Raw genomic sequence first — 18270 nt, 5'->3', positions numbered from 1 at the left:
TTCCTTCGGAATCCTAATCCATTTCAGTTGAAAAATCTTGATAGCCAACCCTGGCTAGCTTTGAAATTGGTAATGTGTAGTTCTTTGGCTAAAGCCAATGCTTTAAGTTGGCACATTTCACTCATCACTGCACATCTGTATTATCGCTTCTCATCTTCATAATCACAGAGCATTTTTTTCAAGGTCCAAATGCTTCACTTTTTGGCCGTGGATTGCCCGGTGATTACTGTTAGTTTCTTGAAGTCATATTTTTTTTTGCCAGTCGCGAATACAACTCTCATTCACATCGTACTTTCTTCCAGCTGCTCGGTTTCAAACTTTCTTGGCTTCTTCAATAATTTTCAGTTTTTCTTTAGCAGTGTACAAGCGATAATGAGAACTCGTAGCCATAATTAACAAGTTTGAAGACATTGTTAATACTTCACTTCTAACATGCTACTGATGCATCACAGACTGGGGCCACAACAATGCAATAATATAATGGGATCTATTGTTGGAGGCGGAGCAGTACTAACCTTGTTTTGAATAATCGTCCTCAAATTTGGGAAAAAATGTGTGGGTTATTCAAGTATATGCAGTAAATTGTTATATATATTACTTACTGTCTGGAAAGAACCACTTTGAAAGTAAGAACCACCTACCTCTCATGCGGGTGTGTGTGTGTGTGTGTGTGTGTGTGTGTGTGTGTGTGTGTGTTGGGGGGGGGGGGGGGGGGGGGGGAGCTCATGACATACAAACAGCCAGACTGTATTCACAAAATACTTGAGAGTGAGAGCACTTAGTGACGTGCAACCAACATCAAAAATGATTTCAAATCTTTAGAGAATTTTATTGCTGCACCCCCCCCCCCCCCCAACACCATTCTCTCTCTCTCTCTCTCTCTCTCTCTCTCTCTCTCTCTCTCTCTCTCTCCCCCCCCCCCCCCTCCCCCCCACACACACACACACACAAAATGATGAAATGTAAAAGGTTTATTGCTTATTACATTTTCACTGTTCACGCATTAAAACTTGAGCATCAGATGCAACATTTTAATTTATTACTTCTTCCCTACCAAATCAATTTGCAACACAGTTGCAGACACTATCCACATATAGAACTGAACTTACCTGCAAAATTATACAATTAAATGACACATAGTTCAGGAGATATGACATTGTAAACATTAAGCTGCATGAAAACAAAACCAAATAGCAAAATTCGTGAGATATACAAGTGAAATATGTATACAACTATGCGTGAAATACATTAAATACATGTGACGTATGTGTGCGCAAGCAAAGCCCCGGGTAAAATGCTCCTCCTAAATCCCTGAATTGATTTCATCCAAAATTGGTACACTTATTACTATCTGGAAAGAAATAATGTGGGGGGAAGAACCATCAGTGGGAGTGATAATGTGGAGTGAGTATGGGGTGAGGAGAAGATGAACGGAGGGGAGAGGAGAAGGTGGGTTTAGAGGGGGGTGAGAAGGAGATAGAAGGGGGAGAAGAAGGTGACAGAAGGGGAAGGAGGAGATGGACTAATAGAAGATTGGAATAAATACGTACTAGTGAAACAAATACTAACAAAAAGATAGAAGGGCTGGCCAGTACTTACCTCAGCTCAGTACAGCCGATAGATAACACAAAACAGAACAGAAAATTTACATTCCTGGCTTTCAGAACTTTGTTCCTTCATCAGGGAGGAGAGAGGGGAAGAAGGGAAAGTGGATTTAGTTACTCACAACCTAGGTTATGAAGCAGCAAGGAAAGGTAAACAGGGAGGGTAGCAAGGATGGATGGTTGTCAGAGGAAAATGTAAATTTTCTGTTCTGTTTTGTATTATCTATTGGCTGTACTGAGCTGAGGTAAGTACTGGCCAGCCCCTCAATCTTTTGTTAGTATTTGTTTCACATCTTTATATGAGATTTTCCATTAATCACTTAAATACATACTAGGACAAGGCCAGGTACCCATCTAGTAATAAATGAATTTGTACCTACCTCCTGAGTCATTAATCATTTAATTTTATCCCTTCATAATCTATTTTGTAACCAACACAACTAAGGTGGTTTATAGGTATCATAAAAAAAAAAAAGGGGGGGGGGAGAGAGAGAGAGAGGACAGAATTCATTTTATAGTAGGATCGAACCCAGAAACTCTGTGTAATGGGTTGCGACCTAAAATATTAGGCTATCATTAGGCTATCATGCTATTTTGCAGACTGCAGTTATTTTAATTCATCATAACTAAATTCATCTAATCACTTCTTTTGACTGGAAGCCAACTAAGATGACTGCTTCTAGAATAAGACACTGTGTACCTTAAACTGTTCCACTATTTAGGCAGTTCTCTGTTCCCCATCTCTGACCACATGCACTCCTCTTGTCAGTTTCTTTACTAGCTCCCACTTCTATACGACACAAGCTGTAAAGTTCTAGCAATGTTCCTATTTCCTTGTGTTGTTCATAAAAGCACAGAAATTGTTGCTGAATAACACATTTATCCACAATGTCAAGGCAGGTATGCCTCACATTTTGCTTGCACATTCCATCACACTTCCCTTCCATAGCAAAAAAAATTTAATTTTGCTAACAATATAACTAACTATCTGTTAACGACGTCTACCACTTTAACTGGAGTGTAGCTATATCTAGTCAAGCGAACAAGCTAGTTTCTGCTACTGTTGGAATATGTTTCACTTTGCCAAGTAATATCTCCTTTGTTTGTTATCAAAATGTTAGTGATTCATACAACTACAGGGTGTATATGCAGACAAGGGGATTTTTCCCAGATCTCCCGGTTAAAAATGCACTTTCCTCCCAGGTGAAAATACACTTTTTCTGTGTTAAGTGACAGTATACTTTTCCTAGGAACTGTACGACTTATCAATCCTTTGATTAGTTATGGTTTTATACAGAGGCATAGAATTTCCCGGCACTTTAGAAAACAAAACTCTCGGTGGGGCGTGGAAGGGGGGGGGAATCACTTTTTGGAAAGATCTTTGTGGTGCAGCAACATGTATGCTGTATATTTTTGTATTAAGAAAGTATAAATTCGAATTCCACCAAACACCACATGTTACTTTTTAAAGCATTGTAATCAAGATTGTGCTGTGCTTTTGTAAGCCAGTCATAGCTCATATCACGTGATCTCACCAGCCGATGCCGGCGGATATTCAGAGCGTAGGACATGTGATGTAGTCAACCAATTGCAATACCACTGTTATGTAGCCCAAACACACAAATAGGAAAAGTTAATGGTTTAAATTAATTTATGTAGTGTTGCTACAAAAAAAGCAAAGGTTTTGCATATAATATTGGTCTCGAAGATTAATAAGCTGCAAGAGAAGCTAAGCTTTTAAATATAATGTTGATCTTTTTTGCATGTGTTACATTTTAAGCTACATCACACAAATGTGCCAGCAAAAATTTTAATAACAACAAACGTCTGATTTTCTGGGCTCATAATTCTTGTAAATGGCCGTTCTCAAAGAGTTGATTTTTAAATGAGAGTTTAATTCATCGTACATTCTCGCACATAGTTCATCTCGCGTAAAAGGAAATTTACTTTCAAAGTAATGCTTGTCAAACAACCATTTGCAATATTCTCCCACAACCTGTTACATATAGGTTCATTTCAGCAGTTGCCACAGAGCGCCAGGTAACAGGAGTCATCACGCTTACGCAGCTACAATGACGCAGGAAGCCCGCATGTTCGTACGTGTGAAAGGTCTTATATTATGTCACAAAAGAAACATAACATCAGAAGTTACTCCAAGAGCATCGGAATTTTGTGAGCCACAGTGGGGAATTAAACACTTCGTTTTAAATAAATTGACTGCTTCAGGGGAAAAGATTAATAAAAGCCAAATTTCTTTAGCAAATCAACAAAAATAACTTCATTGTTCTGCAAGTCGATTAATGCTTGACTGTCAGAGAGATGGAAATAAATAAAATCTGAAACTAATAACATATTTCAGCCTTCCATAATTATGTGAATATATTTTAATTCACTTGACAGCCCCTGGCACAGCAATCCGTTTTGTATTCGTTTGACACGAGAGCAATAAACGAAGATGAAACAGCAAAATTACTAAACGTAAACACGAGGCATGTGGAGACTACCCATCTCCCCACTACAACTCGGACTGCTCTGCACCATCAGACCCGAACCAACGATATTTTCGAACTGAGGCAATAATATATCTAGATAGTTCCCTTCTGATTATACACACTTTTTCCTGCACTTCTGCCATTGATGCTGGAACTCACCTTCTGTAATATCCTCCAAGACCCTCATCACAGCTTTTTGGACATCTTGTGTTGTTTGAAAATGGTGTCCCCTGACCAACGTTTTGACTCTTGGAAATAGAAAAAAGTCACATGGAGCGATATCTGGTGAATAAGGTGGCTGCGGTAGTACTGAAATTTGTTTTGAGGTTAAAAATTGCTGTACTGACAGAGCCATATGGGATGGCGCATTATCGTGATGCAGAATCCAATTATCAGTAATGTTGGCACGAACCCGAAGAACTCTCTTTACGAAGTCTTTCTAAAATTTCTTTGTAGTAATATTGGTTAACTGTTTGTCCAGGAGGCACCCACTCTTTGTGAACAATTCCCTTGGAATCAAAGAAGCACACAAGCATGCATTTCACTTTTGACTTTGACATACAAGCTTTTTTCGGTGTGGATGATCCCTCTGTGCACTATTGCGAACTTTGGCGTTTTGTCTCTGGATCATACTGAAAAAACCAACTTTCATCACCAGTGATAACAAGGCTCAACAATTCTGGATTGATTTCCGTGTTTCTTGCTGTTGTGGTGTGAGGTTTTTGGGGACAATTTTTGCACAAATCTTTCTCATACCAAGATCTTCAGTTATTACTACACAAACCATTTCTCGATTGATGTTCAGTTCTTCCGCAATCATTTTCACGGGTAATCTTCGATCAGATCGTACGAGTTCATGCACCCTGGCCAAGTTGACATCCGTGCATGAGGTTGATGGTCGTCCATTGTGGTCGACATCTTCAACATTCATTCTGCCTTCACTAAACATTTTATGCCAACGAAAAACTTGAGCACTTGACATAACCTCCTCTCCAAAAGCCTTCTGAAGCTTACCATAAGTTGTCGTCACATTTTCATCCAATTTAACACAAAAAGAAATGGCATACCACTTTGCAATATTATGCAGTTCCATTTCCATGACAAGAGAGACAAACACGTGTTAACTTATTACAACACAACTCACAATTGAGCAGCTGCATCGATGTGCCGCTTGGACTAGAAGCAGCTTATAGACCAAGGTCAAAGGTATTGTGCCTATGCGAGCCTACATGGTTGCCACATCTTGCAAAGAAAATCAGTCTCATTACTTTATTGTCGCACCTCGTATTTTGTAACGGATGCCATCAAACTATCTTCAGGACAGTGGAAATTAAAAAAGTCCTGTGGTGATTCTCCTGTCCCTCTTAAAAAAAACTCGCAATTACTGGTTGGGTTTATTTGTAACTGGGAGAACAAGTACTCTTCAGAAAATTTGCACTCTTTATTGCCTATTAGCTAATAACTTGTGTTTTCTGTGACATAAGATTAAATATAGGGTACATAAAACCAGTAAAGACAAGAGACAAGCAAGCAGTACACGTTTCTTCAACCTTTAAGTTCTAGCATTTTTTTCTCTCTAATCTTACTACAGCTTTACAGAGCATGCTTTTCTTTCTGGAAAAGAATCTATTACCTCACCAAAGTTCATCAAACGTTTTGCTGCATGAAGAAAACGAAATGTCGTTATCTAATATGGTAAAAGTTGTTAATACAAACAGTACCCAAGCCTGGTGTGGTTCCTCAATCTGATTACGTGTAATTTGTCACTGTCTGCTAGACAAAATTCAAGAGGCCTGTCTAATATTACAGTAATCATCACACACACCAAATAAATGAGATTGTTTTGGCATAAATGGTCATTTTTATAACATTTCAACATAATTCATAAAATACAAATATCAAATGCCTATTAGGCCAACTAAAAGCAAAAAGCTTTATGTTAGAAAATAGTTTCACATTTCATTCATACACCCCAGATTCTCAAGCATGAGATCCAAAAGTAGTAGTACGAAATGTTTACATAAATTTGGAATCATCATATTCTTCTATAATTTGTGTGATGTCCCCGTTTCCCTCATTCTAATAATCAATCTTGTCATCACTAATTCTGTAACTATTCCTGCCAGTGTGAAAACTTATTCTTCGATTAACTTCACTAACCCTGTCACAATCACTAGTTTTAGTTATCCTGTGTTTATTCTCCAGTTACGCATTATTACATGTTCGTACAACGTGTTTTCTGCACTACTCCCAGAATAGAACTTAGGCAGCTGCTAGCCGGAAACTGTACAACTGGCTCTTAGTAGTGTAGGGGTCTGGCCAAAAATGTTCTGTCATTTTCTTGGAGACACCGAGAAGATAATATGTAATCTTTCTTACCTGCCTATTCCTGTTAGCCATTTATTCTCCACTCTGGTAGTCTGAAACTATGGATTTCACTAGTAATTATAACAACACTTATCGTTTGCAAACCCAGACAACCGCATATACAAACAGCAATAGGCATTCACCCGTTCCGCTTTACTCCGCTTACCTCATATAGCCCTGCCACCTTTTGTCTGGAAGATAGTTTATTTATATATACGATGGAGATTCCCCTAGCAGGGAAATCATGTACACTATGCACGCATTCAAAAATCAACTTATGATTCATTTGGAAATCAACTTAGAATGCATTCAAAAATGTTCAAAAACCAACAGGGACAAGTTTCAAAATCATATGAATAATCAATAGACCAATGTGTGCTGGATGCTAGGTCCTTTGTGAAACAATGTTTTCTTCCTTAAGATATGAACTTGGTGCTCCCCCCCCAAACTGCTGCCCTGGGTGGATACCCCGGTTTGCCCCCACCCCCTTGATCAGGGCCTGTTGTGCAAGTGTGAATCTGGTAGCTTGCACACGCCAGTAAAATTTTTCTGGGCAGTATCTGGCTGCTTGCTGCTACTGCTTGTACAGCTAACAGCCACACTTCCGTAGGCAGAAGTGGGAGAAGATACTACTCACACGTGACTCAACAGTGCATGCGCATGAGTCCGCTCGCACTACTCAGATGAATCTAACATAAACAATGGTGACGTCACGCTCATCACAGGCAATTTGTTGTTCTGAAGCATTGCACAGTCTTCCTAAGGCCTTTGACACATTTTGCTGTTGTTAGACACCTTGTATGAGCACTGTGTTTTGTTGTTGTATATGGTGCATTTCCCTTGCAACTTAAGTTTTATTTTCGTTTTTTTTTTTCTCTCTTTCATGTTTTATTGTTGCACTATTATTCTGCCGTGGCAGGACACAGTAATATCCTTTGTTAGAGTATTGGTTCTCAACAGCCAAAATTACAAAAATTTAACTGAAAACTAAAACAATGAAAAGCTCTAGGAATTCTAAAAAATTCCCCGGTTTTTCCCAGTTTTCTTCCTGATGAAAAACTTTCCAGATCTTCTGCTTGTCCCAGGTTGTATACACACTGAACTAATACTTGTGTGCCTGATAACCTCCAAGATGAAGTATCAAGCTCTGAGTCAGTTTAGCTTTATTCCTGGGTCCAAAGCTTATCTTGGCTGCAAGAAATTGCATATTACAAAATTATAAATGGTGTCGTCGGTCGGGTCACAATTATACAGATAGTAGGGTGTCCTAAGCTAAGTACTTTGAATGAGAAGCTAGTAGTTGGAAATGTCCAGTTAGTTTCTTAGTGCTTTACTAGTAACTTGTACTTTTTAACAACAATTAAAGCTTATAGCATCTGTTCAAGGTGATAACCGCCAAGTTGATGGCCAATTATCGAGTTCTTTGTGTCTACCAAAGGCAAGAAATTTATTAGAATCAGGATGATTGATGCCTTTTGCTTCTTTCCCTGTATATCTGATCATTCGTCCTGGCATTCCTTCCATTATCCATACATTAACTGCATTCCTTCAGGTTCCTGTAGTGGCTAATGTTTTGCCATGGACAACCAGTCACAAATTGTAAACAATGATAATCTTTATCATGGACACATCACACACAATTGGTACTGTTTTTCAAGTTAGTTTCATCAACTTCATTGGGGCAGGCAACTATTTGTCTTACAGAACTTTTACAATAATATGTTTCATACATATTGCTTGTTCATGACCTAACAGTGCCTGAACTATTCAGTTGCAAACATTGGGCCTATTCCTCCAAATAATCAGCATAGTTCTTCTCAAACACGTAAAATTTTGACCCTATAATTTTGGGCCAAACTGTATATTAACCTTTTAAGTGACGTTGGTAAATATGTATGCCACTTTAACTACCATGTATAATTTATTTTCTTCTGATTCATTGGTATGAATATTTACCACTCCACGCCTCATGTTGGATTTAGAAATAAGTTAAGGAGTTTTATTCATTACTGTTTCCACAGAGTACATGCTGACATGCATTTTGTCACTCAAAGGATTAAGTATTTTATAAAACGTGCTTAAAACCACATCAAATTCATCTGTTAAGCAAGTCTCCAAATTTGATAATCACTCAATTGAAATTTTCTCACTGCCAAAAGCCACCCCTGCCCCCATATCAGTTTAATTGTGAACTGAGATTTTAAGACATCGACACCAAGTGTTTCTGAATATGAACTTCTCAGTCAGATCTATGTACATAAGAAACGCCTATACAATTTCCGCTGTAGCATCTGTTGGGAAGATTACGGAAATGTTGGTAAAACGAAAATAAGTGATAATTCAACTGGACTGATGTGTTAATGTAACTTAAATAATTTCACATCTTTACAAAAAATTCTTGTGTCGTGAGCTATATTGCATTATGAACTCTACTACACAGAATACTACAATTGTAATTGTTCTTCTGAGCTCAGAGGGGATAACTGACATGGTGTATATTCATTAACCCTTTAACAAAAGTCTGTGTTTAATATACAACCAACATATATACTTACATAGTCACCATTTCCCTTAGGCACCATTACATTCATCTCTGATGATTTGGAACTGACAATTTCAACATCCAGTGATTCAGGACTAAGGTACATTTGGCAGCCATCAGTCTTGTCAATGGTTATTGTCGGTACTTTACCTAACACCTTTAAAAGTAACAGACAGGCATTAATATAAGTTGAATACATCCAGACTCGAATGGCTTATTATGTAATAGGAAGTACAGTAAGGAAATTTGTATTTTGTCAGGAGGCTTTTTATATTATACTTTCTAGTGAGAAGAGATGATGACAACAAAAACAACAACATAATACTCTACAGGCAGACAATTGCAAAATCTGTTACTCAGTACACCAGCAATTCAGTATACATGACACTGAGTGGTTAATGGCTAAATAGGGAGGTACATGATGAATACTAAACAGGGAGGGACATAGAACACACAGTGACATCACTAATGTGATCCTCTGTCTTTGTTCCACATCAAATGCTCTAATTTTCAGTGATGTTACAGTCTTTATTTAGTTACAGTAATCATAATGGCCTGCAACAGTTAATATACAATATAGGGAGTGATGTCAGTTTTGGTTCGGACAAAAACAATTCCTGAAATTAAATATTATCCAATTGTAACCACACTCAAGTCAAAATCCAAAAGCCAGGCCATTAATGGAGCACAGAACACAAAACTGAAAGCAACTTTTTTTATGAACAACAAGGAACTGCTTGAACAGAACTGACTTCCTGGATGGAGAATGCATCCATTTATATAAACATTGAATATACCACAATGTACAAACATAAGGTATTTCACAACCATTCCAGTAATGATAAACAGTAAATAAAAATGACTGCTGGTGGTCGGATATGAACTAGCAACCAGCAACACACCAGCCAGAGTCACTAACTACAATGTCACAATGTGTGCGCCACCATTTCACAGCATTGTTCCTCTCCCGGACAAGCAGTGACCCACTGTTTCAGAAGTTCTCATTGCAGTCAACTACAGCACTCTGGATCTAGAGCTTGTCAATGGTTGTCTGTATAGCAGCGCTGTTGGATCCTCATGTTTTAGTCATGATATTACATCCTCTTCAATTTATTAAGCAGCAACAGTAGCACTCCTGTCAAAGTTTCATGATCTTCAGTTTCCTTGAACGAAGAGTCCCCATCATCGATCTGTGCCTCTGCACCGTAGCTGATCTGTGTGCGGAAGACATGGGCAATGTCTCTGTGCTTTTGTCTTAACAATGCAGGGTCATAATCCTCTACTTCATATGTGACGTCGACAATGGACAAAGGATACAAACGTCCCAAACTAGTACATTTTCTATTTTCTGATAGTCCCCATTTTCTGCATAGGCATAAAAATTCATACCAAGTCTCCTGTGCAGTATCTCACTGTTTGGTGCTTGATATTTTAGCTGTCTCAGTCTTCCTCCTGAGTATCCATGGTCCATCTGCAAATCAGTTGCCTTGCTTCTATGGTTCCAATGATTAGGTGTTTCATGTAGTCATCCTGTATACATCCAGTTAAACCAGGAACATTGTATCCACTATCATTTCAACCAGACTCTATTCTATCCTAATATCTCCATTCGACATTGACATACATCAAAAGCTTATCTTCCAATCTTTTATTAAAGTGTTCTGTGAGGTCATTATCCGTAGATGGTAGACAGTTTTCATCCAGTGAATGATGTCACAATTAGGTGTAAACTCTTTTACTAGTGTCAACTGGAAAACTTATCTATGATCACAGTTCTTCACATGGGGCGCTCCGTGCTCCAAAATGATGTCTTCTACAAGGCACTTCGCAATTTCTGGAGCTTTGGCAGTTGGCACAGGTTTGATAACAAAATAGTTGCTGAGGTACAAGTCTACTCGGAAGAAGAAGAAGAAGAAGAAGAAGAAGAAGAAGAAGAAAGAATTGTGGGAGGGGAGGAGGGGGGGGGGGGAGTGAAGGAAGCAAGCTCATAACAAACATGACACAGTGCTGGCAACATATTTACATTTACATACAAGCTGTGCTCCAAGCAGCACTGACAGTGTCATCTGTTAGCTGCTGCTGATGCTGCTGCTCCTGTGACAGCTGTCAACCACTACATTTGGCACATCGACATAAGTAAAAGCCAAGATGGGGTAATAAAAGCTCACAGGATTTGTGAAATCAAAACTGGTTGTTTCATGTTGAATACTGGTGCTTGCTGCTACTAATTCCACATCAGTTCTCAGAACAATTTGAAATTAAAAAGAACCAGTAGTAAACCTTAACACAATGGAATAAAAAAAGAATGAGTAAAATTATGAAAATTGTTATTCTCATACATAACGCCGAATTGCATACACACAGAAGTAACTCAGAATCAGTCCCTGCGCATGATTCATTATTCTTGCCACTGGCTGATTCAGCAGTATGAATAATGATTTTACGTATTGATAGTTTGGCAACACCATTTCACCACCACTAATCTTGTTCCACTTGTTGGGCCTTCCTGCAGGACCCTTTCCCAGCTGTCATCAATTACTGACAGAAGGGATTCATTTGCAGCCTTAACAGGTTGTCTTTTACATGTCCCCTGAAATGAAACACTCCCTAAACAACCGTGTTACTTTTGCCGTGCCGGTTCTGCCGCACTCAAATCATAAATGTAGGGTGGCAAGCAGACAACAATGTGCCCTCTCTCTTTTACTAATTCATTGATCGTTAGGTTTTTGCAAGTCTATGTTCTTGACTTAAAGTGAACAGGGCCTGCTTTTCATGCTCTCATTACAGGCAACATGTCTCTTTTGCAGCCATTCCAACATACTCACTTTCATATCATACTGTGTGGGTGTTTTTCCCCCACCTGTCTATTATGGTATTGAACACTGTCCACCACAGTACCCGACTTTGGAGGAAGATTTGGGAGAATCATATTTGCAAACCACCTTTCAAAGTTTCCCCGAGTTCACTTGACCACGTTAATCACCTTTTGTGGCTTTAGCTCACAATTTTTGTTGTGTATCCCTGATGAATCCCTTACCTGATACAACACTTCCAATAATAAGTCTTTCAAAACTGGGTTTCCCACCCCATCACGCTGACATCATCCTTCTCCCGCCAATATTTACCAACCATCACATTACTGTCTATCCAAGTTTCATTCAGATGGAATATTTCAGTGGCTGCTTCCTCAATATTTTTCATTTTTACAATAAAATGCAACTGCCAATCAATAATGTCTCCATGCTCTAACAGTAAAGACCTCTTATTTCGCCACTTCAACCCACATGAGTGAGATGGATAGAGAAATATTTCATACAGACGTAATACTCCAAGTCCAGCCAATCTTTTCCTTGAGTTCCAGTTGAAGTTTCCACAGACGGGGAGCAATCTTCTGCACCATGTAGAGGTCAATGTTTTGAGTGTCTCAAGACACCTCTGTCAGAGGTATCCAACTTGGTTCTCCCAGTAGATATTTTTTAAAAAGTCAAAAAATATGGCTGCATTATTTGCAGTTATTGTATAGTTACAAGTAACAAGGAGAGGTCCCCAGAGGAAAGATTGACTTTTCGAAACCACCATTTCTATTATGATGTTAAAAAAAAAGGACATAAAGATATGTGGCAGGACTCATGCCAACTACCTTCAGCATACCAACCAAGTGACTTTACTACAGGGGTTTTTTTTTGTTTTTTTTTTTTTTTACAAAAAATCAACTTCATTATTTCAGCTTTAGTCGCCTACTGCATGGCAAGAAATTCTTTTGCACACACAAACAAAATGAATACTTAAGTAACAAATTATTTAGGAATACAAGAGATAACTCACAAAGGCAGAAGCACTGCGTCATTTATAGACACACAAACAAAACGTACAGAACTTGGCTAGCTTTCAGAATGCACTTCCTTTTTCTAGCTGTAGGAAACAGTCAGTCAGTCAATGAAATCTTGCATGTTGTGTGCTCTGCTGCATTTGTGCCACTGGGTGGTCCACCTCGCTTTTGGCAACAGTTTGTCAGTGGCCATTCATTCTAGTTGACAGCTGGTTGGTTGTGGCAGAGCTGGTATATAACATGGCTGCTTTCATAGGTGGCCCAGCCTCTCATGAGGGTAGGACAAACCTGTGATGGGACTGAAGTAGGTTGTGCTGAGTGGGTCGACTGGGAAGGTCTTACATCTGGATCTTCCTGTGGCAGGGTATTGTGGATGGGAATGGCAAAGGGATATTACCCAAGGTACTTCCAATCCCTCCCATGGGGGCATTCTAATGCATACCCAACCTCCACAACATCCTAGTCCATCCCTATCCCACTCCCACTCACAATCCCCTGCCACAGGGATCATATCCTTGTGGAAGGCTCAGATGCAAGACCTGCTCAACCACTCACCCAGCACCACGAACTCCTGCCCTTCCACAGTTTTATCCTACCCCATAAGAGGCCGGGCCACCTGTGAAAGCAGCCATGTTATATGCCAGCTCTGCTGCAACCACTGCACAGTATTTTAGATTGGTACGACAACCAACCAGCTGTCAACTAGAATGAATGGTCACTGCCATACTGTTGCCAAAAACAGTTGGTCCACACAGTGGCACAACATGAGCAGAGCATAACATGGGAGATTTCAATGCGGCTGCTTCACTACCTGTGCCATCTCGATCCCCCCCCCCCCCCCCCCCCCCCGCCAAGCTTTTCTGAGTTGCGCAGAAGGGAGTTATCCTTACAGCACATCCTCCACCCCCATAACCTTCCTGACCTAAACCTAAGTTAAACCGCTGCCCCCCTCCCCCACAACACACAAGAGTGTGAGTGTGTGTGTGTGTGTGTGTGTGTGTGTGTGTGTGTGTGTGTGTGTGTGTGTGTGGGCGCGCGCACACCATCCCCTGGCCAATTTGCCCCCCATCAGCTAGTTGTGTGCTGTTATCTCACACCTTCACCCTAGTCTGTGAAATCATGTGACTTGCCACCGCCCCCTCTACCTGGACCCCTAGCTAGCCCAGAGACACTCCCCACTCTCCCATGAGCCACTTCCCAGCACACTTCCTGCCTCCTGCTCTCTCCATTTCCCTCACCCCACCCGACCTGTGACCTGACAACCCCCTCTCACTCTAGTATACACACCGTGAGCCAGCACAATGCAGTCCTTCTGACTTTTGGTGAGTCATCTCCTCTTAAGTAATTTGTAATTTTCAACCAGAACTTGCCATACATGGCTACTTAAGAAATTCAGACAAAGGGAAACGCAGTGTCAAAGCACTGTCAAGTTCAAAAGTTTAACTGAAATTTTCCTGTTTTTGCCAGGAGCTTCTTGTGATTTCCTGATTGTCTTTACAAAAGCTGTTAATTCTTCTCACAGAGTTGAAGCTTGCCCCTCTGTAAGTTACTGTTGATTTTGTCAGCTAAGAGAGAGGGTGGAGCAATTCTATTTTTCGTCTGTTGTTCACTATATTCAGTGACATCATTAATTATTTTTCTTGCTTCACTCCATAATTTGTACCATTGTCATTCTCTGAGGAACAGGAGGAGTATCTGGCGTTGCCTGTGATGGGCCAAGAACTGCTTCACCACACATAAAGAGGTGCATTACTTTACTACACAACACAACACAGCACAACAGTCACTTCATAAGGGCTACATGTGCAAGAATCTGTATTAGATTGCTGGGGTTGGCAACGGCCAGATGAAAAACATGAGTTTGCTAAAGTCAATCAGCTTCTGTCAACTCAGAAACTAGGAAGCCCTTGTTCTTCTCTTTGCGAAGAAACCCATTGGGAGTGTAGATAATTATTCATTAATTTTCCATTTTCTGACCTTAGGGACCACCAATCGAGGTCAACTGCAATTCAGTGGAATAGCGCTGCTGCATGTGAGATTGGTACCATATGCCCCACAGGTTACTGTGGCACATGGTTCTTTTGCTGGCAATGCTTACAGTGGCTCACGTAGTATCTCACAGATCAGTAGAGTCCTGGCCAGTGATAGATGCATCTGGTTCCGCCTACGGGCTTCATGAATCCCATGTGACCAGATGTTGCAGTGCAGTGGAAGAACTCCAGTGTAGTTGGATGTAGATGAGCAGGGATGATAAGCGACCATTTGGCCCCACTCTATCATAGTTTCTATAACACAAAGCTCTGTTTATTAATTGGAATTCTCCTTTGATCCGTTCCTCATTCTTCAAGGCTTCTATGGTTTTCTGCAGTGCTGGGTCTATCTTCTGTTCAGCAGCAATATCATTTAATGGAGAAATAATTGAGATTTCATCCATGTGCCTTGCATTTGCACCCATTTTTGTATACCACTGTGACATCATACTCCTGAAGCCTCAGTTCCCATCTTGCTAGTCAACCCGATGGATCCTTCAGGCTATGCAGCCAGCACAGAGATTGGTGGTCCACCACAACATCAAATGGTTTGGCAAACAAATGTGGCCAGAACTCTTTGATGGCCCTAACAACAAGGCACTTTTTCTTGGTTGTGGAGTAGTTCATCTCAGGCTTGAGATTACTCTGAAAACCACTTCCTAACTATGCACTAGAACTATCCTTATCCCATAATTGCTAGTGTCTCAGTCAAGTTCTGTCTCGGCATTCTCAGCATACAATGCTTGGACTGGAGAAAATGTTAGTGCTTCCACAAGCACGATGAAAGATCAATCTGGCACCTTATTTCAGAAAAGTTTACCGTCTCCCTGCAGTAGTTCTTCCACGGGACGTACATTAGCACATTAGTCATTAATGAACTGCTGGTAGTATGAGTACATTTCAATAAAACATCTCACATCATGAATATGCCAAGGAGTCAGAAAATATGTAACTTCTCTTATTTTCTCATGGATACGGATTCACTAGATGTCCCAAAATTTTTATTTCTTGAGCAGCAAGAAGGAAATTTTTCAGATTTATACGCAGCCCAGCAGTTTGAACACATTTCATCACAGTTGTCAGGTGGCTTAGATGTTCCTTGAAAAAATGAATTCATCCAGATAGCAAATATGCATCATCCATTTAAAGTTTCGAAGAAGTTCGTCCATCATATGTTCGAAGTTGACTGGTGCGTTACACAATCCAAACAGTATAACTCATAGAGGCCATCAGGAGCAGTGAATGCAATCTTTTCTCTGTCAACCTCAGTTCTCTAGTAGCCTGTTTAAATGTCTATAGTTGAGAAATACGTTGCTTCTTTCAAGTAGTCTACAGTGTCATCAATGTGCAGCAAAGGATAGACATCTTTCTTCACGATTTTGTTCAGTTGTTAGCAGTCGACACAGAAATGCCATGTGCTATCCTCCTCCTTCACAAGGGCCACAGAGGCGGACCAAAGACGCATTGAAGGTTCAATGATGTCACCTTGCAGTATCTTCTCCATTTCCTCCAGGACTGTCCGTCGTTCATCCGGCAGCACATTATGTGAGTATTGGTTAGTTGGTGTACAATTCCTAGTGTTAATCGGCTGCTTGGTCTGTTTTTTCTCTGCACCAGAGCTGAAAGCATATGAAAATTGAGCAGAAAGGCTATCAATTGCTAACTCTGCTCTTTGGTCAGGGCAACCCTACTCACAGTTTCGTAATAGTGTCTGCTACAATCATTTTATAAGTACATCTGTAAGACTACATGGAGGAGTACTGCAGCAGCTGCAAGTGGCTGGTGAACACAGGGTGTTATCATTTCTGTTATAGCAACCAAGCTGTTTAATTACTGTAACACAGGCCAAGCTCACTTGATGGAATCCATAGCACAGTGGTAATGCACAGCACAGGCAAAATGGTTTCTCCACCTGCAGGTTTCAGTGGTGCCGCCGAGAACACAACCAGAAGAGGAACATTGGTAAGACAGGTTTTAAAATACCTGTTATTTTTGAAGCAGTTTCATTTGCAGCCCAGCAGCACTACTAGGATGTGGGTGCTACACCAGGTGAGGGAATCACAGGGAGCCTCCAGTAGGAGTTATGAGATCAAGAGTCAGTTGCAGTCCCAGCTTCCAAGATTAAGCCCACCCTCTGGACTTGTGCCACACCACAGTGGGCCTTCCAGGCTCCCTCCAGCAGCAATCAGACTCCTGCCCAAGGGGGCAGTGTGAGACATCCCTTGCAGGGCACCTGTTTTCCATCAAAGTGATGGTGCCACTCCATGCTCCACACCAACGACCATCAGGATGCAGTCATCCACCGCAGAGCTGGCTACCACAGCAGGACTGCCAACCATCTCCGAGCATCATTGACGCAGTGTGATTGACACAACCGAGTCGCGTGGCGTGCACTGAGCACAAGAGTCAGCAAAGCTAAGCAAAAGCATGGTGCAGCCACTCAGCCATCTTACTGAGGAATGGAAGCATGGTCGCTGGCTCACAATGACACAGTACTAATGTCTTCTCTTCTTCGGTTATCAACCCACAGGTTGGTTGGCAGCAGCACGCCATTCCGTTCTTTTGTCAACTTTCTTCTTCATATCTGCATAGGTCTGGCACCCGATGTCATTTATTACTTGTTGAATGTAGCTTAATCTAGGTCGTCCTCGGCGAGTTCTTCCTTCAATGATTCCTTCTAATATTCTCTTAATGAAATTGTTATGCCGTAAAATGTGACCTATGAAGGTTATTCTTCTTTTCTGTATATTTCGCCAAAGAGATCTGTTTTCTTTCACTCTTCTGAGGACATCTTCGTTTGTAGCCTTGTCTCGCCAGCTGATTTTTTCCATTCTCCGGTAGCACCACATTTCGAATGCCTCTAATCTTCTCTTTTCTTCTTTTCCACTAGTCCAAGTTTCACATCCGTAAAGGGCTGTACTCCACACATAGGTTTTCATGACTCTCTTTCTTACGTCTAAACTAACATTTCTACTCGTCAGTAAGTTTCTTTTTCCATTGAATGCTATTTTGGCAAGTTGTATTCTGTTTTTAATGTCACTTTTGCTCCTTCCATCTGCTGTTATTTTGCTACCTAAGTAGTTAAATTCTGTAACCTGCCCTAGTTTCTCTCCCTTTATTGTTATTCGTATGGGTTCATTGTAGTTCAGGGCGCCACTCACCATCACTTTAGTCTTTTTCTTATTTATTTTCATTCCATACTGTTCTTTTAAGGTGTTTTCCATTTCATTGAGTGCGGCTTCTAAATCTTCTTTCCTTTCTGTAATTATGGCGATATCATCTGCATATCGCAACATATCTATTTTCATTCCGTTAAGTTTTATTCCTACTTCAATATTCTCTCTTATTTTGTCTATTGCTTCTTGGATATATGCGTTGAAAATTACTGGAGATAGTGGGCATCCCT

The 18270-nt window shown here is 40.5% G+C and overlaps 1 protein-coding gene across 1 annotated transcript in view; it reads right to left on the bottom strand.

Moving 5' to 3' along the window:
- LOC126470147 (adenylyl cyclase-associated protein 1) overlaps nucleotides 1-18270 on the bottom strand; it is a 186803-nt gene that overhangs the window by 6233 nt on the left and 162300 nt on the right. The window contains exon 8 of the mRNA XM_050097764.1: nucleotides 9019-9162. Within this exon, the coding sequence (XP_049953721.1) occupies nucleotides 9019-9162 (144 nt within the window). The remainder of the gene's footprint in view (nucleotides 1-9018; nucleotides 9163-18270) is intronic.

The sequence above is a fragment of the Schistocerca serialis genome, chromosome 1 (genome assembly GCF_023864345.2).
Source record: "Schistocerca serialis cubense isolate TAMUIC-IGC-003099 chromosome 1, iqSchSeri2.2, whole genome shotgun sequence".
Taxonomy (NCBI): Eukaryota; Metazoa; Arthropoda; class Insecta; order Orthoptera; family Acrididae; genus Schistocerca; species Schistocerca serialis.
The sequence above is the reverse complement of the archived record's forward strand: the minus strand, read 5'-3'. Positions and strand labels throughout refer to the sequence as shown.